The 24673-nt window shown below is 59.5% G+C and overlaps 1 protein-coding gene across 3 annotated transcripts; it reads right to left on the bottom strand.

The window, feature by feature from the left end:
* Positions 1-563: 563 nt before the first annotated feature.
* On the bottom strand, positions 564-21168 carry EVPL (envoplakin). 3 transcript variants are annotated; one of them, XM_055388871.2, is made up of 22 exons: positions 20818-21117; positions 17755-17854; positions 17234-17388; positions 17026-17152; positions 16147-16272; positions 15921-15959; positions 15600-15761; positions 15407-15514; positions 15200-15295; positions 13349-13474; positions 12735-12881; positions 12267-12421; positions 11916-12079; positions 11560-11732; positions 9258-9436; positions 9035-9173; positions 8724-8917; positions 8234-8384; positions 5811-5894; positions 5577-5687; positions 5381-5473; positions 564-4350 (listed from the first exon to the last, which is right to left on the bottom strand). In XM_055388871.2, the coding sequence occupies exons 1-22, from the start codon at positions 20913-20915 to the stop codon at positions 910-912; spliced, it is 6168 nt and encodes a 2055-aa protein (XP_055244846.2). In that variant the 5' UTR covers positions 20916-21117; the 3' UTR covers positions 564-909. The 3 variants fall into 3 exon arrangements, with proteins under 3 accessions (XP_055244846.2, XP_030866484.3, XP_055244847.2); XM_031010624.3 differs by having other exon boundaries at positions 570-4350; positions 11982-12079; positions 20818-21168; XM_055388872.2 differs by lacking the exon at positions 15600-15761 and having other exon boundaries at positions 573-4350; positions 11982-12079.
* Positions 21169-24673: the final 3505 nt, after the last annotated feature.

The following is a 24673-nucleotide window of genomic DNA, read 5'->3' as shown; positions in this document are numbered from 1 at the left end:
TGCAGTGACATAATCTCAGCTCACTGCAACCTCTGCCTCATGGGTTCAAGCAGTTCTCCTGCCTCAGTCTCCCGAGTAGCTGGGATTACAGGCATATGCCACCAAGCCCCCATTTTTTTTTTTCTTTTTTTTTTTTTTTTGAGATGGAGTCTCGCTGTCTCAGGTCTACCCTGTTGCCCAGGGTAGAGTGCAGTGGCGTGATCTCTGCTCACTGGAACGTCCGCCTCCCAGGTTCAAGTGATTCTCCTGCCTCAGCCTCCTGAGTAGCGGGGATTTTAGGTGCCCACCACCACACCCAGCTAATTTTTGTATTTTTAGTAGAGTCGGGGTTTCACCATGTTCTTCAGGCTGGTCTCGAACTCCTGACCTCGGATCCACCCGCCTTGGCCTCCCTAAATGCTGGGATTACAGGTGTGAGCCACTGTGCCCGGCCTCCTTTAGTGATTTTAAACCATAATCTCTTTCCATGACCTGCCACCGCATCCCTGCCCCACACTCAAGGAGGCACAGCCCTCCGAGGATGCCTGTTTCCCAGGCAGGCAAATTGAGCACGTCCGCCCAGGCAAGGACTTGAGCAACGCTGTCCTTGCACTCATCCCCCAGACACATGGGTCCTGCACTCTCAAATGTGAATGAATGGGACACCACATGGCATGGGGAGACAGAATTCGTTTATTGGGATCACTGGGTGGAGGTGGAGGAAGAACTGAGTGGCTGCTGTCCTGGTCTGGGGATGGATCAGGCACCAAGGTTAGGGGAGGGAGCCCATCACCATGTTAGTAAAATAATAAAACAGTGGTTGGACAGAGAGAAGCCCCACTGCCTGGGATGAGGCTGCTCTGAGGCAAGAGGTGTACGTATCCTACCTGGCCCAACACACGCACTTCCCCACTGGCTGCTTGGCCCGTGTCAGCGAAGGGAGTGCGGGACGGTGGGGGAGGCGGAGCGGTAGCAGCGGTACCCCTCCAGTGCCGCTGGCAGGAGCAGCAGGCCGCTCAGGGGGTCTTTGCGGCAGCGGCCCATGGCCTCCTTGTAGCTCAGCCGTTCCTTGGAGATGGGGTCTGTCAAATCCTTCTCGTAGCTGGACTCGTCCTGCAGGAGCTGGGCCAGCTCTTCACTGATCATCCCGGAGAGGAGGGCCTGCTGGATGGGGATGCGGCCTGTCCTCTTGGGGTCGATGAGCCCCCCGGTCAGGTGTTGCACCAGCAGGTGTGGGAGCACGCTCTCCCGGGGCATCCAGCCCTTCTGGACGGCCTCGCCCACCGACAGCCTCTTCTTGGTGACGGGGTCCTCGATGCCGGTGAAGGCCTTCTGGGCGTTGAGCAGCCTCTGTGTGGAGGTGTTCTCGACCAGGCCCCTCTCCATCGCCTTGTGCACAGAGTAGCGCTCACGGCTGAGCAGGTCCACGATGCCCCCTGTGGCCGCCTGGGCCTCCAGTAGCTTCTGCCCAGTGATGGGGTCCAGCATGTTCTTGGCCACGGCCGTCTTGATGCTGCACTTGTTGTCTGTGGTTGTGTCATAGATCCCGGCGATAGGGAAGCTGTCATCACCGAGCCCGAGAGAGAAGCTGGGAGAGAAGAAACTGGTGCTCTGGGGGGCCGGGGAGGCGAGCGGGGACTTGGAGATGATAGAGCCGATGGAGAGTGAGGAACTTGGCTTGGTCTCCCCAGCTACAAGCAGCGCAAACTCGGAGATGGGCAGGTGGCCGTCCTTGTACAGATGGTACTCCTCCTTAGAGATGCGCCGGCAGCGGAGGGCGGCCTCGATGGAGTACTGCTTCCCGCTCTTGCGGTCCAGGAGCACAGACTCCTCCCCACAGGGCCCCGAGGTGGTGACCTCCTCCCAGTCACACTCGAGCTCCTGCAGCTGCAAGTACTGGCCCCTGTCGATGATGCCCCTCTTGTAGGCTTCGTATGGGGACATGTCCTTCCCCGTCTCGGGTTCCAGGATGGAGATCTTGGTGGAAAGGTTGGTCTCTCGCGTCTGGGTCTCCTGGCTGAGCTCCTCCCGGCTCACCTTGGCGTGGAGGTCCCGGAGCGTCCGCTCCTTCTCGTAGATCTGGTCCTTCTCGCGGAGGATGGCCGCCTCTAGCCGTGAGAGCTCCTGGCCCCGCTGGGCCGCCTTTTGTCGCTCGCTCTCCGTCTTCTGGCTGAGCAGCTTCGACTCCTCCTGCAGCTGCAGTGTCTGCTGCTGCTTCTGCCTCTCCAGAGCCCGCAGCTCCTGCTGCAGCCGCCCACGCTCCTGGTCGGCCTGGTCCCGGGCCCTCTGCAGCTCGGACTCCTCCCGGGACCAGGTTCTCCCCAGTGTCTCGGCCCGGTCAATGCGCTCCCGCAGGCGCCGTGCCTCCTCCTCCCGGGCCTGCCGGGCCATGCGCTCCCTGTTGAGCATCTCCCACACGCGGGCCCGCTCATCTTCCAGGACGCGGTCCTTCTGCACCCGGATCACTTCCTTGTAGATGGTCTTCTCCTGCGATTTGGCTTTCTGGAGGACGTCAATCTGGACCTGCAGGTTCTTGCACTCCCGATTCAGCTCGGTTACCTGGGTCTTCTCCTGGTCCAGGTCCCGCCGCAGGGCTTCCGTGGACTTCTCCAGGTCCGGGTCCTTCTCCAGCTTGACCACTTCCTCCATGATGATCTTCTCCTGCACCGTGGGAGGCCGCTTCTCGAGCTCCTGGATCCTCAAGGTCAGCTGCCGCAGCTCCCTCTCCACGGCCAGCTTCTTGCTGCGGTCCTCCTGGAAGCTGAGCAGGCCCTCCTGCTCCTCCACGCCGGCCCGCAGCTGCTGCACCTCAAGCTCTAGCTGGCGCCGCCGGCCCACCTCCTCATCCAGGCTCCCGCTCAGCCGGCTGTGCTCCTCGCGCAGCTTCGGGTCCTTCTGGGTGACCACCACCTCCTGCACCACCACCTTCTCCTCGGGCTTCCTCCTCTCCAGCAACAGGCGCTTGCTCTGCAGCTCGTACACCGCGTCCTCCGCGGCCCGCCTCTTCTGGGCCGCCTCCCGCACCTCCTGGCGGAGCCGCTCTGCTTCTTTCTCCAGCACCGGGTCCTTCTCGTGGCGCACCACCTCCTTGCTCACCGTCTTGGTCTCCACCTTGGCCCGCTCGCGCCTCCACTCGTCGCGCTCACCCTGCAGGCGGATGAGCTGCTCCTGGGAGCGCCCGTGGCTGTTGACGAGCTCGTTGAGCTGAGCCTTCAGGCGGTCGATCTCACGCAGCACCTCGGGGCTCCTCTCATGCCTCACCACCTCCTGGGTCACCTCCTTGTACTCCACCGTGGGCTTCTGGGCCCGCAGGACCTCCAGGTCGGGCAGCAGCTTCTCCACCTCCTTCTCCACACCGCTCCTCTTGCCCGCCATCTCCTGCAGCTTGGCCTTGAGCCGAGTGATCTCCTGCTCTGTCTCCGGATCCACCTGGAAGATCTCGTGGACGCGCTCCTGGAGCTGCACTTTGGGCCTCTGCTTCTCCACCACGCTGTACTTGCTGTGCAGGTCGCTCAGCTCCCTGGCCAGCGTCGCATTCTTGGTCCTCTCCTCCTCGAGGAGGCTCCTCAGCCTGGAGGACTCCTGGAGGAGCCCTGGGTCCTGCTCCACCTTCTTCACCTCCTTCACGATGACCTTGGGCTCCACCGAGCTGATAGCCCGCTCCAGGTCTTGCATGCGAGCCTGCAGCTTGGCCACAGCCTCCTCCGCCTGCTTCCTCCGCGCAGCATCCTCCTCCATCTGCAGCCTCAGAGCCTGGGCTGCCTTGACCATTTCCAGATTCTTCTCCACCTTGACCACCTCTTTCACCACGACCTTCTCCCTCACGTCCACCTCCCTCTTCTCAAGGGCCAGTAGCTCCTTCTTCAGCCCTTCCAGCCGGGCCGAGATGACGGCATCCTCCCCGCGGAGCTGCTGGATCTGGACCCTGAGCTGGGCCGCCTGGCTGTCCAGGCCGGGGTCCCTCTCCACCTGGGTGACCTCCTTGGTCAGCAGATGAGGCTGCATGGTCTTCCTCTTGCTTTCCAGCTGCACGACCTTCTGGGCTGCCACTTCCAGGTCTGCCTGCAGGCCAGCCCGCCGCTTTCCCTCCTCCTCCACCTGGGCCTTCACCCTGGACAGGCTGCCCTCCAGCTGGGGGTCCCGGTAGAACTCCACCACTTCCTTCTCCTCCAGCCTCTCCAAGGGCCGCTGGGTCCTCAGCTGCAGCAGTTGGCTCCTCTGCGCCTCCAGCTCATGCTGCACCCGGGCCACCCGCTTCCTCTCCTCTTCCAGCTGGGCCTTCAGGGCCTCTGACTCTCTCCCTGCTTGGGCAGGGCTCTCGGAGCCCTGCTTTGCATCATGGGTCCTTCGGATGTCCTCACTGAGCTCCTTCTGCAGAGAGGAAGAAGGGTAGAGCAAGGGGTGGGCGGTGGAGATAGGAGCTCCATGTTTTTCCTGAGATGAAAGACCCCTCCCTGTTTCCTGAGACTCCCCAGTGGGTCCTCAGAGGTGGAGCTGAAGACCTAAGATGCTTGGATATAGGATTTTGAGAAGACCCAGTCAATGCAATGATTTTAGGACCCAAGGCAGTGTGCAGGCCTGGTTTGCATTAGAAAGCGCAAATAAGGGCCAGGTGCGATGGCTGATGCCTTTAATCCCAACACTTTGGGAGGCCAAGGTGGGCGGATCACCTGAGGTCAGGAGTTCGAGACCAGCCTGATCAACATAGTGAAACCCCATCTCTACTAAAAATCCAAAAAATTAGCTGGGCGTGGTGACGCATGCCTGTAATCCCAGTTACTCAGGAGGCCGAGGCAGGAGAATCGCTTGAACCAGGGAGGCGGAGGTTGCAGTGAGCTGAGATTGTGCCACTGCACTCCAGCCTTGGTGATAGAGCGAGACTCCGTCTCAAAAAAAAAAAAAAAAAAAAAAAGTGCAAACAGGACAGGTTCTCCCTGTCCCTCCAGAACCTCTCCCTTTTCCCCTTCCATCCAGGGACCCTGACTGTGGCCGAGGGTAACAGAAAAGCTGGCAAGTCACCAGGAGTCCTGGAGAAGTTCTGGCTTGAGGGTGTGTAGGCCGAAGGTGGAGAGCCAGGTGGCTGAGGGTGAAGCTCTAGGGGATTTTCTCTGCTCTCTGGGGTTAGAGGTCTTGTCCCATTGGAGGATGCCCAGTGGCCATGAATGCCATCTCCAGGGCCTAACCCTGGGATGGACACCAGCCTGTAAGAGCTGCTGGAGAGAAAACTGGGTGGCCGGAATCCGCTCCCCTCTCCAGCAGCCAGAGCTGCCCAGGGGCTGCAGGCAGGAGGGAGAGGAGGAAGGGAGACTACCAGGGTGACAGCCTGGCATTTTGGGAATGGAGTGGGCATTCCTGGTTATTCCTGGCTATTGTGGGAAAGCTGTAGGTGTTGTCTGTGTACCTTCTCCAGCATTTTTCTAGCAAACTCCAGCTGCTGGAGCAGCTGCTGCTGTGCTGCTGCAACCTCAGTATAGGCCTTTGCAAGGTTCTTCTCCTGGAGAGGGCAGAGGGAGAGGGGAAGGGCAGAGTCAGCTCCTGCCTTGGAGCCTACAGAGCTGGTGTCAAGGTCCACTGAGCCCCGCCAGGTCCCATCTCACCTGGGCTTGGATGCTTTCCTGCAGGGGAGCCACTCGGGGTCTCTTGGGGGCTGACACTGCCAGGGTAGGCTCCAAAGAGCAGCGGTAGGTGTCTGCCTGGAGCTCATAGTCCTGAGCAGGGAGGAAAGGACAGCAGGCTGGCAGCCAGTGGGGGAGGCTGGGTGTGGGGGATAGGGCTGGAAGAGGGACAAGGGTGATACATGGAGAGGGGCAAGCTGAAGGCAAGCTGCTTACCTGGAGCGCTGCCTGCAGGGCCTGGGAGAGGCGGGATGCTGTGGCCCTGTCCCGCTCTCGGCTCTGGATCTCCTGCGTCAGCCTCTGCCAGGGAAGAACCCAGAGTCAGGAGGCCAGGAAATGCCAATCACCCTGACTCTCCTCTAGCCAGTGCCTCCAGGGCCACAGTCAGGCAGAGCTGCCTCCCAGGGACAAGAAAGGGCAGGGAGGGAGACCTGGGCCAAACTCCCTCCTTTCCCTGACATCATTCTCTCTGCTTTTCCTCCTTCCTCTCCGAGGCACCTTGGCAGAATCCCTTTCTTTCCTTTTTTTTTTTTTTTGAGACCGAGTCTCGCTCTGTCACCCAGGTTGGAGTGCGTGATCTCGGCTCACAGCAGCCTCCTGGGTTCAAGCGATTTTCACGCCTCAGCTTCCTGAGTAGCTGGGATGACAGGTGCCTGCCACCATGCCAGGCTAATTTTTATATTTTTAGTAGAGATGGGGTTTCGCCATGTTGGCCAGGCTGGTCTCGAACTCCTGACCTCAGGTGATCCGCCAGCCTCGGCCTCCCAAAGTGCTGGGATTACAGGCGTGAGCCACCTTTCTTTGGCCTTGTGCCCCTCAGAGTTGCATTCTAGCACAGTAGTATCTGCCAGCATCACCTGGGGCCTGTGGGAGGCAGGCAGGCATGCGGGGCCCACCTGCACATCAGATCCAGCAGGTCCGGGTGGCCCTGAGAATTCGTATTTCTTTTTTTTTTTTTTTTTTTTTTGAGACGGAGTCTCGCTGTGTCGCCCAGGCTGGAGTGCGGTGGCGCTATCCGGGCTCACTGCAAGCTCCGCCTCCTGGATTCACACCATTCTCCTGCCTCAGCCTCTCGAGTAGCTGGGACTACAGGCGCCCACCACCACGCCCGGCTAATTTTTTGTAGTTTTAGTAGAGACGGGGTTTCACCGTGTTAGCCAGGATGGTCTCGATCTCCTGACCTCGTGATCCGCCCGCCTCGGCCTCCCAAAGTGCTGGGATTACACGCGTGAACCACCACGCCTGGCCTGAGAATTCATATTTCTGACAAGTCCCCAGGTGATGCTGCTACAGCTCATCCAGAACCATGGCTCCAATTGGAAAGTTCTCAACACGGGATGCCCACTTTTATTCACCTGGGAACTTAATATACTGATGCTCTGACCACAATAATCCAATTTATTTGGTCTGGGGAGGGGTCCTGGCCTGGGGATGTTTTAAAAGCTCTCTGGGAGATTCTAGTTTGCAGCCAGGGCTGAGAATCTCTGTCCCAGGCCCCCTTCCCAATGTCACCTCCCTACTCTCTCCCCAGATATTCTAATTTTCTGGCAGTCCCAGACCCATCTTTGCTCTCACGAGCTCCTAGGGGAACCCCCAGCCCCAGTTCCCTCCCATATGCCTACGTCCACCTCCCCGCTGCTCTCGGCTGTCCTGGCCACCTCATTTCAGCATGGCCCAGCCGGCCCCATGCCTCTCCCCAAATATGCTCTGTTCCCTGTGTTCCCGCCTCAAGTGGAGGTGCCCCCTCTTCCCAGTTGTACCCAACAGAACCCTGGGCATCACCAGGCCCCGTCCATCTCACTCACTGTCCCCTTCAAGCAGTCACCAAGTCCACCTAATTCTGCCATCTCTATCTCAGATCTGCCCACCTCGCCCTGTGCCATGGTCCCTTCCCCGGCCAGGCCACCACTCTCTCTCCCCTGGATTTCCACCCTGGCTCCTCGTGGGCCTCCGTGTCTTCATTCCCACCCTCTTAGTCATTCTCTACTCGGCAGCCAGAGCCAGCTTCTAAACACTGGCCTGGAAGCATCCCCTCCCCAGCAGCTTCTGGGGGCCGCAGGAGAGAGTGCAGCCTGGATCCCGTGCCGGAAGGGCCTGTGTGGTCTGCCCATCTGGTCGCCCTCGCCCCTGAGTCCCCCTCCTTTCCCCTGACTGCCATGCCCTCTGCATGGGACATTTCATCCCTCCCCCGGCTACACTTGCTTCCTCCCACACCACCGATCCTGACCCCCATGGGTGTCCAGCCTGGGGGCACCCACAGCACTCCAGCTTCTCCCACCAATGCTTGTCGGCATCACAGACCTCCCCCACCAGACTGGGAGCTGCCAGGGTGCAGGGTTGTACCCCAGTGAACACATTGCCTGGTACATGGCAGGGGCTTGATGCGTATGAGGAAGATGCAGTAGTGGCCGGAACCCTCAGGGCTCTGTGGCCTGAGCTTGTAAATCCCACTGCCCCAGTCGGGCCAGACAGAGATGGGCTGGCCCCGTCTGTGGGCAAAGAGGAGCATTTCAGCTGGAGGCCAGGGAAGGGGCCCAAGGCCTCCGTGGCCTGGGCTTTGAAGCCCCTTAGAGCGCTTCTGAGCTTTGGCCACTAGGGGGCCACATGGGCACAGGCAGCTGTCCCTGCCCCAGCCTCACCTTCTGCGCCTGCAGCTTGTAGGCGATCTGGCTGGGGCCGTCGCTGGGCCGCACCTGGCTGCGGGGCAGGTGCTCCAGCCAGGAGCTCAGGTTATCCTTGCAGTTCTTGAACTGCTGGTAGGTGAGGGCGGCATCCTGCACCACCTTCTCCCTGCAGGAGGACGAGGCCCAGAACAGAGATAAGACCTGCCCTCTGGGGACAGGGGCAGGTGCACAGGGAGGCTGATGGGAGCCTCCTCCTGGGGGCAGGTCAGGAGGCCCGAGTGGCCTGCTGTGCAGATCCCCACTCCCTGACCCTGGGAATTCAGAGATGGGACAGTCTCTACCAGGCACCACCCTGGGAGGTAAGTGCTGTTGTTATCCCATTTTAGAGATGAGGAAACAGCTTCAGAGACGTGAAGTCACTAGCCCAGGATCACACAGCTTGTAGACAGCAATGCCTGGCTCTGCACCAGCCCACACCCTGTGCCCCGAGGACCCAGTCGCTCACCGCAGGTCCAGCTGGTCCCCTACGGCGTGGTAGCGGTCGGTGAGAGCTCGCACTTGGCGCTGCTGGCGAGGCAGGTCTTGGCAGAACTCCTGGAAGTTGTTCTGCAGGGCAGCGCATGCGTGCTCCGAGGCCTTCAGCGCGCGGTGTAGCCGCAGCACGCAGGTCTGCTGTTCCAGCAGCTCCCTCCGCTGGCGCTGCAGGAGGAGGGGACGCAGCCGTGCACCCTCGTGGCTGGGGAGACGCCGGGTCCACCCACCCGCCCCTGAATGCTGGGTTCCCCTGACACCAGGAGGCCCCGGCTGGTCCCTTACCTGCAGCTCGCTGACCCTCTCCTGCAGAGCCCCCGGTTCAGCAGGGATGGGGGCCTCCTGCACCAGGGTGGCCTCGAAGCCTCGGATGACCCTGTCCGCATCCTGGATCTGCCGCTCCAGACCCAGGGCAGCCTTGGCTCTGCCGCAGAGGAGGCAAGGCTCAGACACTCCCTGGGCCACACGCTGCTGCCCTGCGTGGCTGCCCTGTCCCCAGAGCACTCACTTCTCCCCGTAGAGGCTGCACAGAACCTGCACGTCGCTGAACTTGTTCTTCACGCTGTTGAGGGCTACGGGCAGCTGCAGGGCAGCGGGGCCCACAGGCCGCGTGGACAGAAACGCCTCGCACTCCTTCTGGGCTGTCTCCTTCTCCGTTCCCAGGCTCTGCAGGCGCTGGGCTGTGCCCTAAAGAGGGGCGGGGTCAGGGATCTCTGGGCAGGTGGGTTCCGCCCGACTCTTCTACCAGGATACCCTAACTCTGCGCCCATGGAGGCAGTAGAGTGTGGTGGGTACATGCTTGGGCTCAGGCCAGAGAACTGCGTTCAGTCCTGGCGCCACTCGTTCCTCTGTGGATGACCTGGGGCAGAGCAAACTGTCTGACCCTCAGTCTCCTCATCTACAAAATGATTGATAGGAGGAGCCGGGCGCAGTGGCTCACACCTGTAATCCTAGCACTTTGGGAGGCCAAGGCGGGTGGGTTGCTTGAGGTCAGGAGATCGAGACCAGCCTGGCCAACATGGCAAAACCCTGTCTCTACTAAAAATACAAAAATTAGCCGGCCGTAGCAGCGCGCACCTGTAATCCCAGCTACCCAGGAGGCTGAGGCAGGAGAATTGCTTGAATCCCAGGAGGTGGGGGTTGCAGCAAGCTGAGATCACGCCGCTGCACTCCAGCCTGGCAGACAAGAGCAAGACTCCATCTCAAAAAAATAAAATAAATAAAAAAAAATGATTGATGGGAAGATGACACAAGAGCCTGTGTCCTGAGCTCAGCAGCAAGCACCAGGCATACTGTTACCTACAGTCATCTTCATGTCACTGTCCTGTTCACAAGACCGTCAGGTCCGCTGGCCCTGTCGCTCCAGCCAAAGCCCTGGCTCTGCCCACTAGGGACTGTTGCCCTCATTCTTTCATCAGTTATTCACTCATCTGCCTGGTCCATCACCGAGCAGTGCTGACTCTGCACCAGGCACCACCCACCGCCCAGTCTAACTGGGCTTCTCCTGGATCCCAACACCGCTGATGTGGCAGATGCTATGACTTCAGAACCTAAGGACCCAGCTTCTTGGGAGGTGAAGACAGGGGGATTGTTTGAGACCAGGAGGTTGAGGCTACAGTGAGCCTTGATCATGCCACTGGCCCTCCAGCCTGGGCAACAAAGCAAGACCCCGTCTCAAAATAATAATAATATGGCCAAGTGCAGTAGCTCATGCCTGTAATCGTAGCACTTTGGGAGGCCAACGCAGGAGGATTGCTTGAGCTCAGGAGTTTGAGACCAGCCTGGGCAACATGGCAAAACCCCATCTCTACCAAAAAAATTAGCTGGGCTCAGTGTTACACCTGTGGTCCCAACTACTCGGGAGGCTGAGGTGGGAGGATCACTCAAGCCTGGGAGGTGGAGGTTGCAGTGAGCTGAGATTATACCATTGCACACCACTGCACTCCAGCCTGGGTGACAAAGTGAGACCCCATCTCATAAAACAAAAAACAGACCAGGTGCGGTGGCTCACGCCTGTAATCCCAGCACTCTGGGAGGCCAAGATGGGTGGATCCCTTAAGGTCAGGAGTTCGACATCAGCCTGGCCAACATGGTGAAACCCCGTCTCTACTAAAAATACAAAAATTAGTTGGGCATGATGGTGTGTGCCTGTAATCCCAGCTACTCCGGAGGTTGAGGCAGGAGAATTGCTTGAACCTGGGAGGCAGAAGTTGCAGTGAGCCGAGATCGTGCCACTGCACTCCAGCCTGGGTGATGCAGGAGACTTTGTCTCAAGAAAAGAAAAGAAACTGGTTTGGAAGGATAATCCAGACTGCGGCCTGGTGTGGGTTTCACTCTGAGCACTTTTGGGAGTGTTGAGTCCACGTGATAGAGAGCTTGCTGTTCTTGGGTAAGGAGTTTACACAATGCTGCAACCTCCCCAGGTAGGCACCCCCTTGCAGCCAGGGGACATCTCTTCCTAAGATTCTCCAGTCTTCCTTGCTATTTCAGGAGCTTCACCAGAATACCTCCTGGGGTGTTGACATTGGGCCCTACTGGAACCTTCCTGAATGATCAGGTGAGCTGGGCATTATTACATCTACTTCAGGGATGAGGAAACCAAGGCCCAGAGAGTTATGTAGTCCAAGATCCCGGAGCTGGTCAGTGGAGGAGCCAGGAGGGGAACCAGCTTGTCTGAGCCCGAGTCTGTCCACACCCTTCTCCACCTCCGTCCCAGCCACTGCTCCTGCACTTGCCTCACCTCCCTCAAGTGTGAGCACCAGGGCCGGGCCGCTTCTCATCCCAGCTGCCCCTTCCCGCTGCTCACCCACCTCATGGCTGTGGATGCGGCCCTCCAGGTCCTCCAGGGGTGTGGTGCGGCTCAGCGGGGCCCGCGCCCAGGCCAGCACCTGCCTCTGTATCTGTCCCAGGTCTCCATCCAGCCGGGTCATCTGTGTCAGGAGCTTCTGGGCCTGTGGGTTGGCCGGGTCCGAGCCAGATGGAGCTGGAGGCAGAGGTGCTGGTGAGGTCCCAGGGCCTATCTCCAGACTGCCAGATAGGTGCCCCCACCAGGTGCCCACAGAGGGTCCTGTCAGGGTAGGGTGGAGGGGATGGGCAGGGCCACCCCAGAGATGAAATCCCCAGAGTGATGGTCCCTAACCCAAGGCGACCCCTGCCCATCACAGACCAGTCGGAAGTCGGAATCTACTCCTTCTAGCCCCACAGCCACCTCTCCCCGGGCCACCCTGGGTACCCTGCTTGCTGGGCCGAAGAGACTCCACAGCACTGGCCTTCAGGCGGCTCTGGACTGTGGCCAATTTCTGCTTCAGGGCCTGCAGCTCTGAGGCCAGCCTAGAACGAAGAGGAGATTGAAGAAAGAGGTCCCCACTCTGCCTCTCTCCCTCCCCAGCCCCAGTAGACGCAGCTTCAGGTGAAGGCCAGCCTTTGAGCAGGGGTCTGTTGGGCCATGGGCTTGGACAACGCAGGGCCGGCCTGCTCTGCCCACAGCCTGCCCCTGAGTATCCCTACACAAACCTACCGGGAGGCCCTGGCCACAGCATCAGGGTCTGGTGCTGGGATGCAGAAGCAGGCAGCGGGAGCACGCTTGGTCTCCCCACCAGGGCCCTGCACGACCCAGGTGTGCAGGTCAGTGTTATCTACCAGCTTATACCGCTCACCCTGCAGCAGCTGCACCTGGGGGCACAGAAAGGGAGCAGCTCCTGAGGGCTCAGGGGCAGGGGGCCAAGGCCAGGGCAGAGTAGGGGCTGGGGACAGAGACAAATGGGGACAGCAGCTGGAACAGGGACAAGAGTAGGGTGGGAGGTGCTGGGGTAGAAAAGAGGCAGGACAGGACTTGGAGAGAGGAGGGTCTGGGTCAAGGGAAGGAGTAGGGCAAAAGTGGGCGCAGGAGACAGCTGGGGATGGAGCAGGGATGGGCTTGGGCAGGGGCAGGGGATGGGTTGGGTGGGGCTGGATGGCAGCAGGGGTGAGGTGGGGGAGTTCACACTTCTCCTGAGTCCCAGTCACAGATGCTGTCCACATGCAGGGGCTGCTGAGGTGGGTTTCTTCGCTGTGGCAGAGGGGCCACATCCCGGCTTCGCTGCTGCAGGTCCCCAGCGGTCCTCTCGGTGATGGCCAGCCGTTTTTCCTCTGCCTGCCGGGGACCCAGGCAGTGGGGGACTCAGGCCAGGCTGCATTGGAGACTGGCCACACCATACCTGTCTTTCAAAAGGCCTAGAGGCTGGCCTTCATGAAGGCAGGGGTCTCTAAGTCAGCAAAGTAAAAGGAGCCCCTCTCTGGGGGACCTAGGATCCTGGGATCTGCTAGTTGCACCGAGGGGGATGGCACAGCATCACCCAGGCCACCGAGCAGAAGCTAGACAGGCCTCAGAGCTCTCCCAGGCTGCCCTTGTCCCACTGCAAATGAGGAAACTGACGTCCAGAGGTGGGAGGAGCTTGCTGGTACCTGGCCAGCCTCCTGCTAGAGTAAACCCCCCCGCCAGCACCCAGGCCAGGGCTTGGGATAGGACTAGGTACCAAGGCAGAAGGGGTGAGGCCCAGAAAGATGAACAGGACCAATTCCCAGAAGTGGGGTGCAGATGGCCTGGTGGGGTTGTCTCACCTCCAGCTGTTGCAGCAGCTCTGTGGGGGCGCCAGGGGGGCCCCCAGGTGCAGGGCTGTACTTGGCATCCAAGTTGGAGTTGAGCTTCGCCAGGGTCTGGCTGACTGAGTCGGCCTCTTCCTGGAACTGAGTTCACTGGGTGGTCAAGGGCAGAGCCTGGTGCAACCTGCTGCCCACTGACCCTACAAACCAGCTGAACCTAAGCCAGCTAAACCTAAGCCAGCTAAACACAAAGCAGCTAAACCTAAACCAGCTAAACACAAACCAGATAAACACAAACCAGATAAATGTGAAACAGCTAAACTAAACCAGTAACCGCTAAGCCAGCTAAACCTAAACCAACTAAACACAAATCAGCTAAACCTAAACCAGAAAAATCTAAGCCAGGTAAACCTAAACCAGCTAAACTTAAACCAGCTAAATCTAAACCAGCTAAACACAAACCACCTAAACCGAAACCAGCTAAACCTAAACCAGCCAAACACAAACCAGATAAACTTAAACCAGATAAACCTAAACCAGCTAAACCTAAACCAGCTAAACACAAACCAGTTAAACTTAAACCAGATAAACTTAAACCAGCTAAACCTAAACTGTCACTCTCCCCTACTCTGGTCGGTCTTTCTTTTTCCTACCCAGGCGGCAGGACCTTTTATCACTGGTGTGCTCTTGCAAATGGGGTCTTATTCGTGCACTGAACTTAATTTTTTTAAGTGGGTCATAAAACACTTGGTCTTCGTCCTTCCTGCACAAATGAAGGGCACCGTCACCTGCCTCCCTCCAGCACCTGAAGTCTTTCTTGCTGGGACAGAGGGTATTGGAGCTGCACTTGTCCCAGCCCCGGAGAAGAAGCTGTGCTTTAAAGAAGCATTCCAGGTGCTTTTACGGAATTTCTGTCAACGTGTGTGATCACAGTCTTGTGGTTCTATAGGAAAATGTATGAAACATTATCTGCCCCCAAATCCCAGTTGCATATTATATCAGGGTTTCTCAACCGTTTTTTTTTTTCATTATTACTCTCCTAAAGAGCCTTTTAAGAAATATTTTATTTAATTTCCCCCCACCTCATCCCCATAAAATTTTATTTATTTATTTTGATAGAGATGTATCTATTTGTATAGAGACAGGGTCTTGCTATGTTGCCCAGGCTGGTCTGGAACTACTGGGGTCAAGCAATTCTCCTGGCTCGGCCTCCCAAAGTGCTGGAATTACAGATGTGAGCCACCACACCTGGCCCCCACGAAATTTTAATACCACAGATATGCTGTATACAGCTTAGGTGCTGTATGTGGATCTGGACTTCATGCATAAAAAGAGTTAAGATATTTTTCTGCTAGTAAGAACCAATTTTCACCCCCCTGGGAACCGCTTCACCCTATTGAGAATGTGCCCATGCCTTTCTTTCCCTCTGGGACCAAGTGGCAACCACACAGCTCTATTTTATTTTATTTTTGAGGTGGAGTCTCTCTCTGTCACCCAGGCTGGAGTGCAGTGGACCAATCTCGGCCCACTGCAACCTCCGCCTCCTGGGTTCAAGCGATTCTCCTGCCTCAGCCTCCTGAGTAGCTGGGATTACAGGCGCGCGCCACCACAACTGGCTAATTTTGGTATTTTTAGTAGAGACAGGGTTTCACCATGTTGGCCAGGCTGATCTCGAACTCCTGACCTCAAGTGATCCACCAGCCTCGGCCTCCCAAAGTGCTGGGATTACAGGTGTGAGCCACCGCGCCCTGCCAGCTCTGTCTAGTTGAGAGGTGCAGTGCCTCTCCTGTGGGCAGGGGTGCTGTGGGACCTCCCGCCCCTGCCGCCCCTGCCGCCCCTGCCGCCCCTGCCGCCTGCCTGAGGGCTCACCCGGCGGTAGTCCTCCACGTGCTGCAGCTGGGTCTCCTGGCAGATGCACAGGTTCAGGAAGTTCTGCCACTCCATCTTCAGGGCCTCCTGGTGGGCCTGGGTACGGCAGCATGGAGCCCTCGGACCACGCCCCCCCCACGTCCGCCCTACCTCCCCCCCTTCCCCGCCCACCACGTCCCTTCTCACTCTCGCCCTGCCCGAGCGCACCTGGATGGGCCCCACCGCGGGGTGCCGCAGCTCCACCATGCGCTCGCCGTCGTCCTCCAGCTGGTTCACGCTCTGCTCCTGGCTCAGCAGCTCGTGCTGCTTGAAGTGCTGGGGGCGAGTCGGGTGGGGCGCGGCGGTGAGGACCAGGACGGCCCTGGCCGCCGCCACCTGGCCCCAACCTCTGCCAGCCGACCTCGTACTCCCGCCGCACGCCCGCAGGGTCGGCCATGAGGTCGCTCCAGTCCTGCTGCAGGATGCGGCGCTGCTGCTCCGCCAGGGTGCTCAGCTGCCGCGTGCAGCCCTGGAGGTGCGTGTACAGGCTGCCCAGGCTCTGCCCGCGCCACGACGCCGCCTTCTGTGCTCAGGACCCGCCGCCAGCAGCAGCAGGGTGGGGAGACAGTGGGGGGCAAAAGGCGCCATTGGGCCGTGCTCAGGAACACTGGCCCCGGGCAGGGTCCGGGCGGCCACCCAGGCCCACCCGCAGCCACCCTGCCCGACCCTCCCTCCTGCTCACCAGTAGGTCTCGGTATTGGCTCCGGATGGTGGCTGCATCCTGCCTCGACCAAGGGGAGAAACAAGCCCGTGAGAGGTGGGGTGCAGGGAGAGACGGCCCCCTAAGATCTGGGCCAGCCATACCCCACCCACCCCTATCCCCAGGGCCCAGCCGATCTAGCTCCGGCTCTGACTGGAGAAACAGGCTGGGGCTGGCCCCGGATGTGACATCCTCCCGGCTCACCTACCGGCCCCACGAGGCTCCGCAGCTGCTGCCCATAGGCGTCGATCTCCTTCTGCAGGATGTTGTGCTCGGCGATCTGTTGCTCCAGCTCCGCCATGCCCGGCCCGTACTGGCCTGCGCAGACCTGCTTCTGCAGGAGAGCCGGCGGCTCAGTCCCCACAGGACCGCGGGGGGGAGCCAGAGAACCCCACACGCCTCCCACCCGGAGAAGTGGACTTGGTCATTTGGGCAGAGTGTGGACGAGCCTGGGAGCAGCCCGGGTGCATGCCCTGCAGCTCCCCCAGGGGCGAGGCCATTCTGCAGTGGCCTCTGAGTCCCACTGGTTCCCAGACGCTGGGCTCAGCCTCTGAGAAGTCTCCAGCTCCATCCTGCCTTGTCTGTGACCCAGCCTCAGTGCTTCCTGCCTGGACACCTCCAGCCAAGCTCTAGGGCCCTCAGAATGCCCTGCTCCAGCCGGGCCCTTCCCCACTGTCCCTCTATTGTCATGATGACACCCCTTCTGTGTGGCATCAAAGCACAACTCCTCAACCAGGGATCAGAATGCCCCATGGCCTGGCTCTGCCCACCTGCCCAGAAATCCCCACTTCCCGTCGAACCCCAGGCTTCCTCCTGGCAGGAACCTTTGCTCCTTCTTTCTGGAATTGTCCTCTCCTCACTACTTCACCCTGGCCCAACCGAGCCCTCTCACCCCTCTGAGGTCCCTTCATGTACCTCCTCCTGCAGGAAGTCTTCCCTGACTGCACTGTCTGCTCTGCTGTCTCTCTGCCCAGACCCCTGAGCCACCCCTATACCCTGACTATTCAAGCCTACAGTCAGGCCCTGGATTAAATGCAGTTCCGTATCGCCCTCTGATCACACTGGGGTGTGACTTTGAGCTCCTCACCTGTTTCTGCTCCAGCACGCGTGCCCAGTCGACCCTGGGTCCCACGTCGGGGGGCAGCACCATCTTCTCGTACAGGGCACGGTACTCCGCACACTCCTGGGTCACCCGCTCGTGCAGCTGCTTGATGCTGTCAAGAAGGTGGCCGGCAGGTCAGGGCTGGGCCGGGGTCTTCCCCAGGGACCCCCAGCCCTGCCGCAGCCCCACTCACTCCTTCTCAATCTCCTCAGCCTGCGGGTGCTTGAGCCGCCGGGCCTTGTCCACGTCCAGGAAGAGGTCCTTGAGCAGCACCTCAGCCTCCTTCAGGCTGCGGCCTGTCTCCTGCTGGTGCTGCAGGGCCTGGCTCTGCTCACTGTTCAGCCGGTCCTGTGGGCAGGGGATGGGCAGACTGGCCAGGGCCCAGAGCCCCCACACCCCTGCTGCCCATCACTGTGGGCCTGAGCCCCAACTTTGGGACCCCAGCTATGCTAGCCAACTTCGAGGCCCATGCCAGGCACAGGGTCAGGCCCAGGGTGTCCGTGGGGCAGGTGACAAGGACACAGGAGAGCCCAGAAAAGAAGGAAGCTGAGCCCTCTCTCCCACCGTGTGTTAGGGGATGGGCGGTGCAGGACAAAGGTCATCTGTCTCATCTTCACCATCACCAGGGGGCACTCAGGGAGTGCCAGGCCTGATGATGGGCCTCCCATGCCACCCAGCCTGTCCACGCCCTGCCAACTGCTGCCGGGGCCTCACCTGCTGCAGCCTCTTCTGTGTCTCCAGGATGTCCCGCTCCACCTGGTCGGCATTGGCTTGCATGCGGGAGATGAGAAGGGCCAGCTCCTGGGTGGCAGCCCTGGTGTGTGGAGGGGACAGCGGGTAGCTCGGTGGAAGAGGCCCCTCTGTGCCCCATCCAGGTGGCATCCCCTGCCCTCCCTCCACCCCATCCTGCCCCCACAGCCTAGCTCACTGCCCTGACTTTGGGGTCTCTCTCTGCAGAAGGCTCTGTGAGCTAGTCCTGGTTGGGGGTGTTAGCACTGCCCCGCCACATGAGGGGTCAAAAGGTGAGGGTCTCAGGTCTGTGTGGTGCTGGGGGGGCAGGCGGCCTCGGTGTCCCAGCCTCAGCCAGCTGTGCTGGCAGTGAGTTCCCGACCCCACCCAGCTACCTGCCACTTCCCTCCCCGAGCCAGTGAATCACCGGCTCAGCCACTAGCACCTGAGCCAGCCTGGCTGGGCCCTGGGAGGGGCAGTTGGGCTGGCTGGGGCAGGGAGGCAGCAGCATGTCCCCCACCCCCACCTCCTCGCACTCCAGCCCTGTGTTCCCCTATACCTCCTCCACCCCAGGGAGCTTTGCCAGCGTGCTGGCTTCAGTAGCCGTCTAGAGGAGCCTCACACTGTCGGAGCCGGGGAGGGGGGGCAGGCGCAAGAGACTGCTGGGCACCCTAACATTCTCCAGAGTTGAGGGTTCAAAGCCCAGATTGGGCTCTGACTTGCTCTGAGTCACATGGTCAGGGGCGGAGGGGAAACCTTGCTTCCACCCCAGGGCTTTTTCTGTGCATTCGCCCTGCAGCCTCCATAGAGCACCTGCTGTGTGCATGCACTCACTCTGCGGAGGTCACAAGGTCAAGCAGACCTAAAAGAGGGCAGATTGGTCCAAGCCTTATGAGCACAGTGCCTTATGGGGGATCATTATCCTGGGGCAGGAGAAGCCTTGAACTGGGTCAAAGGATGGGCCCCCCCAGGCAAAGGGACAGTGCTGGTGGAGGCACAGCAGTCTGGAAGAACTCTGTGGCCAAGACAGCCTGGTTTCATCTTTCTCCATCAGAAATATGATGGACTTGACCTTGGGCAAGTTACTCAGCCTCTCTGTGCCTGAGGTTCCTCACTTGTAAAGCGGGATTTTAATAAAAATATCTATGCCTTAGGGCTATTGTGAGCATTAATTGAATTTATCCGTCTGAAACGTCCAGTGCAGGCCTGGTGCAGGGTCGGCACCCAGCACGTGTTAGTTTTTATCCCACTAGAGGGCTAGTGCCTTGAAGGCAGGGGCCTGTTGGTTCTGTCTACAGTGACATCTCCAGTGCCTAGAACAGTCCTGGCATACAGTAAGTGCTCAGCAAGTTCATGTCAAACGAGTGGATCGCACGTGAGGTGAGAGCCAACAGGGCCCTGAGGACGGAGCTGCCCCAGGCCAGGAGTGCACTGCTGGGGAGCCTGCCTGGACAGTGGGAGCTGCAGGTGCTGGGCCCTGGGCGCCCCCCCCCCCCAGGTCCCGCCTCCTGGGATGGCTGCTCCCACCGGGAGCTGCACACTCCACCCTGGGTGGGGCTCAGGTGCCCCAGGGAGGACAGGTCACTCAGCGAGAGTGTTAGCTGAGAGTCTTAACCGCTGTCTTTCCCGTCCGCCCAGACGCCCAGCCTCGGTGTCTGTTGGTGCCTGATCCCTATCGGGGTAATGGGCACCCCCACTCCCACACCAGCCTTTCATCCCTGAGCTCATCTCGACACCCTGGACCCAGGCAGGCTGCCGCCTCCTCTGCAGACGAGCTGAAGCCAGTGAGTGGGAAGAACACCGCCCAATCCATCCACAGAGAGCTGAGGCTGGGCCCCAGAGAGCTGGGTGGTCCAAGGGAGGCCCAGTGCCCCCTGCACCACACCCACTGGAAAAGGAAGCCCCAGCTCTATTTTGCTTTAACAGACAGGGTCTTGCTCTGTCACCCAGGCTAGAGGGCAGTGGAGTGATCACGGCTCACTGCAGCCTCGACTTCCCGGGCTCAAGTGATCCTCTCACCTCAGCCTCCCAAGTAGCTCTGACTACAGGCATGCACCACTACATCCAGATAATTTTTGTATATTTTTTGTAGAGACGGGATTTCATCATGTTGCCCAGGCTGGTCTTGAACTCCCGGGCTCAAGTGATCTACCCGCCTCGGCCTCCCAAAGTTGTAGGATTGCAGGCATGAGGTATTGCGCCAGGATTTTTTTTTTTTTTTTTTTTAAAGACAGAGTCTCAGTCTGTCACCCAGGCGGGAGCGCAAGGGTGTGATCATGGCTCACTGCAGCCTCAAACTCCTGGGCTCAAGCAATAGGCACGAGCCACCATGCCTGGCTATTTTTTATTTTTATTTTTTTACAGAAACGAGATCTCCCCATGTTGCCCAGGCTGGTCTCGAGCTCCTGGGCTCAAGGAATCCTCCCGCATTGGTCTCCTGAAGTTCGGGGATTATAGGCATGAGCCACGGCGCCCGGCCATGAACCCCTAACTCTTCAATACAACAAGGCCCTGGGTGAGAACTCTGGGGAGGGCTGTGGCTTAGGCAGGAGGCAGCACAGCCCCTGCATCCCTACCCCAGGGGTCCCACCCCGCCCCCTCAGTCCTCATGCCCTGTACCCAGGCTCCAGGGGTCATCCCAGCCAAGTAGAGCCTTGGGGCAGAGCTGCAGTCAGGTAGCCAGGCTCTCCTGTCTCCCAGGCTCTCCTGTCTCCCGGCCTCTGGCAGAGGAGGGCCTCAGTGCAGGCTCCTGTCCAGAACTTCTCCCGCGAAGTGGCCTCAATCCGTGGCCCTCAGGCCCCCTTAGAGGATGTAGGGAGCCCCAGGCCATCCCCTGCCTCCCGCCAGGGCTGAAGTTCTGCCTGGGCCTGCGGCTCCCAAGGCAGGGAGAGAGTCCATCCCTGGGCCCTTTGGCCTCAGGACACCAAATGCCAGCACGGGGCTGGTCCTGGGCTCTGGGCCGCCGCCGCCGCCAGGTGGCTCAAGGACCTGGGCCTGGCACCACCCCCACCCCAGTTCCCCGGCTCCCCATCCCCCAGTCCCACTCACCGGCTGTGCTTGCTGGGGGAGCCTTTGGGGGACCCCTTGGCGGGGGAGCCCTTGGGGGACCCCTTCCCCTGGGAGACTTTGCTCAGCCCCTTGAACATGGTCGTAAAGGCAGGTGCTGGCTCAGGCTGGGCTTGGCTGGCGAAAGGCGGCAGGAGGGCAGGTGGGAGGCAGCGGGCGTCCTCACTGGCTGGTCAGCTAAGTCTGGCGAGGTGGGGCAGCTGGGCACTGGGGAAGGGAGTTTCTGGGAGGCCCCTCCTTGCAGGTGAGGCAGCGGGCGGGCGGCCGGGTCCCAGGCCTGACGCGCATGCACCCACAACAGCCACACTCATGCCTCCTCCTGCACAACCAGTCTGGGAGGAAAGGGCACAGCCCTGAGGGCGGGGCCGAGCCTGCCCGACTCCCACAGAAGGTTTGGACTTGTTACACCCACATGCCCAGGGGAGCGCAGCGGCGCTCACACCCAGATAGGGAAGGAGCTGGGCCAGGACAGACAGGGCTGGAGACAGACGTGCACATGCAGGCGCAGGCTCAGCGGAGAGGCCCCAGCCCCGGAGCTCAGGATTAATAAACACCTCCAGCCAGCTCAGAGGACCTGCTGCCAGGCAGGCCCCCACCCATAGCTCTCAATCCCCCAGGAGAGGAGGGGGTGTCCTGCCAGCCCAGGGCCTGACTCTCTGTTCTCCACTGACATGATGGGGCAGTCAGGGGACGTTCACTCCAGACAACCGGCACAAGGTCCATTTTTTTTTTTTAAGAGACAAAGTCTCGCTCTGTCACCCAGGCTGGAGTGCAATGGCATGATCTCGGCTCACTGCAACCTCTGCCTCCCGGGTTCAAGCGATTCTCCTGCCTCAGCCTCCTGAGTAGCTGGGATTACAGGTGCCCGTCACCACGCCCAGAAAATTTTTGTATTTTTAGCAGAGAAGGGGCTTCACCATGTTGGCCAGGCTGGTCTCGAACTCCTGACCTCAAGTAATCCACCCGCCTCGGCCTCCCAAAATGCTGGGATCACAGGCGTGAGCCACCACACCTGGCCCCATTTTATAAAGTGTGCACAGTGCACCAGCACCAGGGCTGGCTTCAGGTGCCACTAAGCCTGGGCTCTGGCTGAGGCCCGGGAGCCTGATGCACTTGGCTTTTCCTACCTGCCTCTTCCCCCACACAGAAATGGCCCCTGGTGGCTTTTATGAAGTCAGATTGAGTGGCAGACAGTGATGCCAGCTTATTGGTCTTTTCCTCACACTGGGGACCAGGGCTGCTGCCTTTTCCTTCTGTGGTGGCCCTGAGCGTCTTCAAGAAAGAGGCGATGGCACCGCCCTTTCCAGGCGCTCATTTCACTGGCCCAGCGTAACAGGCCCCTTCTGTGGAGGTGGCGTCGCTTTCCAGGTCATTCCTGAAACCCCTGTGGTTTTAGTGGAAGGAGGGCTTGAGGGGGAGCCAGGGGATGGAACAGGCTGACTGGGTGACATCACCTGGACATCCTGGCAGGCCTCGCTGAGGACAAAGCACAGCCTGGCAGGAGAGAAAGGTCCCAGCAGACGGGGGAGACCAGGGACCGACGCCTGATACTGGCCTCAGGCCCCCATGGGATAGAAAAGGCCTGCGCCCTTTTTGGCTGAATTTCATGGGAAGCCCCTGAACTCGGCCGTGGAGAGGGGATGCAGGAGACCCCCATTTCTAGAGGTGGAGGAGCTGACGGGGCAGTGGGGGTGGGGAGGGCAGTGGCAGCCCCTGACAGCAATGAGGAAACAAAGTGGTCTCCAGTGTCCTCGGCTCCCAGCCCGTGTCTTGAGTGAGATGGCACCAGGGATGACTGGCCACTCAGCCTCTGCCCCAGCCTGCTCCCACTTTATTCCTGGTGACACTTGTCTTCTAGCCACTCATTGCATGCCTGCAATCAGTTGTCTTCAGAAAGGAGCCATTTGTGTGAATGACTACGGGGGCCAACGCCAGCCTCACCCCTGGCCTCCCTGATTCACCTTTTTCTTTTCTTTTTTTTTTTTTTTTTGAGACTGAGTCTCACTCTGTCTCCCAGGCTGGAGTGCAGTGGCGCCATCTCGGCTCACTGCAACCCCTGCCTCCCAGGTTCAAGCGATTCTCCTGCCTCAGCCTCCTGAGTAGCTGGGATTACAGGCACCCGCTACCACGCCCGACTAATTTTTTGTATTTTTAGTAGAGACAGGGTTTCACCGTGTTGGCCAGGCTGGTCTCGAACTCCTGACCTCAGGTGATTCGCCCACCTCAGCCTCCCAAAGTGCTGGGATTACAGGCGTCAGCCACTGAGCCCGGCTGCTTCCCCTTTGGGCTTGGCCCCTCCCTGGGAGGTGGCAGTCACTGGAAGTGGGGCCCTGGGGAGAGGTGTCCAGACTCCAGACAGAGAGCAGCCGGGTGAGGCCCCTGGGCTGTGCAGGGGGAGGTGCCCTGGGCGAAGGGCAGCGAGTCTGAGGTCTGGAACACTCGAGCTTCCTCCCCTCTGCAGAAGCCCTCCAGGAAGGAAATGAGCACTGCAGGGGGCCCTCACACGCCCCAGAGATTAAGGGCTAACTGATTTACTGCAAGAAAAACAAGAGCTGACTTCCTGGCGTGATCTTCTCATGCTGGATCAAATCAGGCCCGGCTCCTCTGATAAGGGCTGCCAGGCGGCAGGCAGGAACACCCTGAGCCCTGAGGCGGTCTCTCACGTGGGATGCTCCTGTCAGATGGCAGCAACCCTGGCCCCAGAAGAAAACAGGAGAAAGGACAGGGACACAGAGTGGGGCATGGCTGTCTTTGTGCTTCACCTCTGGCCTCACCCTTTGGAGAGAAAGGAGCCCTTTATCTAAAAGGTCAAGATGGGGCTGACTGCCTGGGTCAAGACCCTCAGCGTCCGTTTCTGCAACCACAAGTCCTGCTGTGTGTGGCTGTAGCGCATTTGAAGGTGCCTGGACCGAAGTGAGATGTGTTATATGTGCAAAATTCACACCAGATTTCAAAGACGTACCATGGAAAAAGAATGTAAAACGACCAGCTGCAGTGGCTCATGCCTGTAATCCCAGCACTTTGGGGGCCAAGGTGGGCGGATCACGAGGTCAGGAGTTCAAGACCAGCCTGACCAACATGGTGAAACCTCGTCTCTACTAAAAATACAAAAATTAGCTGGGCGTAGTGGTGCGTGCCTGTAGTCCCAGCTACTCGGGAGGCTGAGGCAGAAGATTCACTTGAATCTTGGAGGCAGAGGTTGCAGTGAACCGAGATTGCATCACTGCACTCCAGCCTGGGTGACAGAGCGAGACTCCGGCTCAAAAAAAAAAAAAACCAAAAAAAAATTTTTTTTAAAGGCATGCATGCAAAGATAGCATCTCCCCACTTTGAAGGGCCTGGTGAGTCCTTCCTCTCACCTGGCCCTGGCTTGCTCCTTGGTGGATTGAGAGGTTAGAGATGAAACGATCCCTGGGGCTGCTCAACCCTCTGCCAGCCATGACTTTGTGCGGCAGCTTACTCACTCCTTGCGCCTGGAGCGCCACGCTGATGTGGGCAGCTGGCAGCTCACCTGGTCTGGGACCTGAGCAAGAGGCTTGATCAGACCAAAAACAGTGAGACTCTCGGCTCCAAGACTGCCAGACACAGCTGGGCACATGTGCAGCCCGGCCACAGGGTGGCCACTTGGCATGTGTGCCAGCAGTTAAGCCCTCTGGTGCCCACTCTTTCCTCCAGCTCCGGGGCTCCTGTGGGGAGGCATTCTTCTCCCTGCTGAGGCAGATGGTGGTAATTGCCTCCTTTGTCCCGGGAGCCGTAAGTTACCAGGCGCCCATGTGTTCCTGATGAGGCGAGGCTTTGCCGTCTCAGGAAATTGCCCTGTTTGTACAAAAGCTCCGCT

Source organism: Gorilla gorilla, chromosome 4 (genome assembly GCF_029281585.2).
Source record: "Gorilla gorilla gorilla isolate KB3781 chromosome 4, NHGRI_mGorGor1-v2.1_pri, whole genome shotgun sequence".
NCBI lineage: Eukaryota > Metazoa > Chordata > Mammalia > Primates > Hominidae > Gorilla > Gorilla gorilla.
This window is presented reverse-complemented; position numbering and strand designations above follow the sequence as displayed.

What these genes read in the sequence shown, in the direction of transcription:
- EVPL (XM_055388871.2), bottom strand. Translation starts at nt 20,915, where the DNA reads ATGTTCAAGGGGCTGAGCAAAGTCTCCCAGGGGAAGGGGTCCCCCAAG. An exon ending in GTGACTGGGACTCAGGAGAA is followed by an intron (nt 12,422 to 12,734) that starts GTGTGAACTCCC and finishes CTGTGCCCCCAG; the next exon opens with GTGCAGCTGCTGCAGGGTGA. An exon ending in TGCAGCCTCTACGGGGAGAA is followed by an intron (nt 9,174 to 9,257) that starts GTGAGTGCTCTG and finishes CCTCTGCGGCAG; the next exon opens with AGCCAAGGCTGCCCTGGGTC.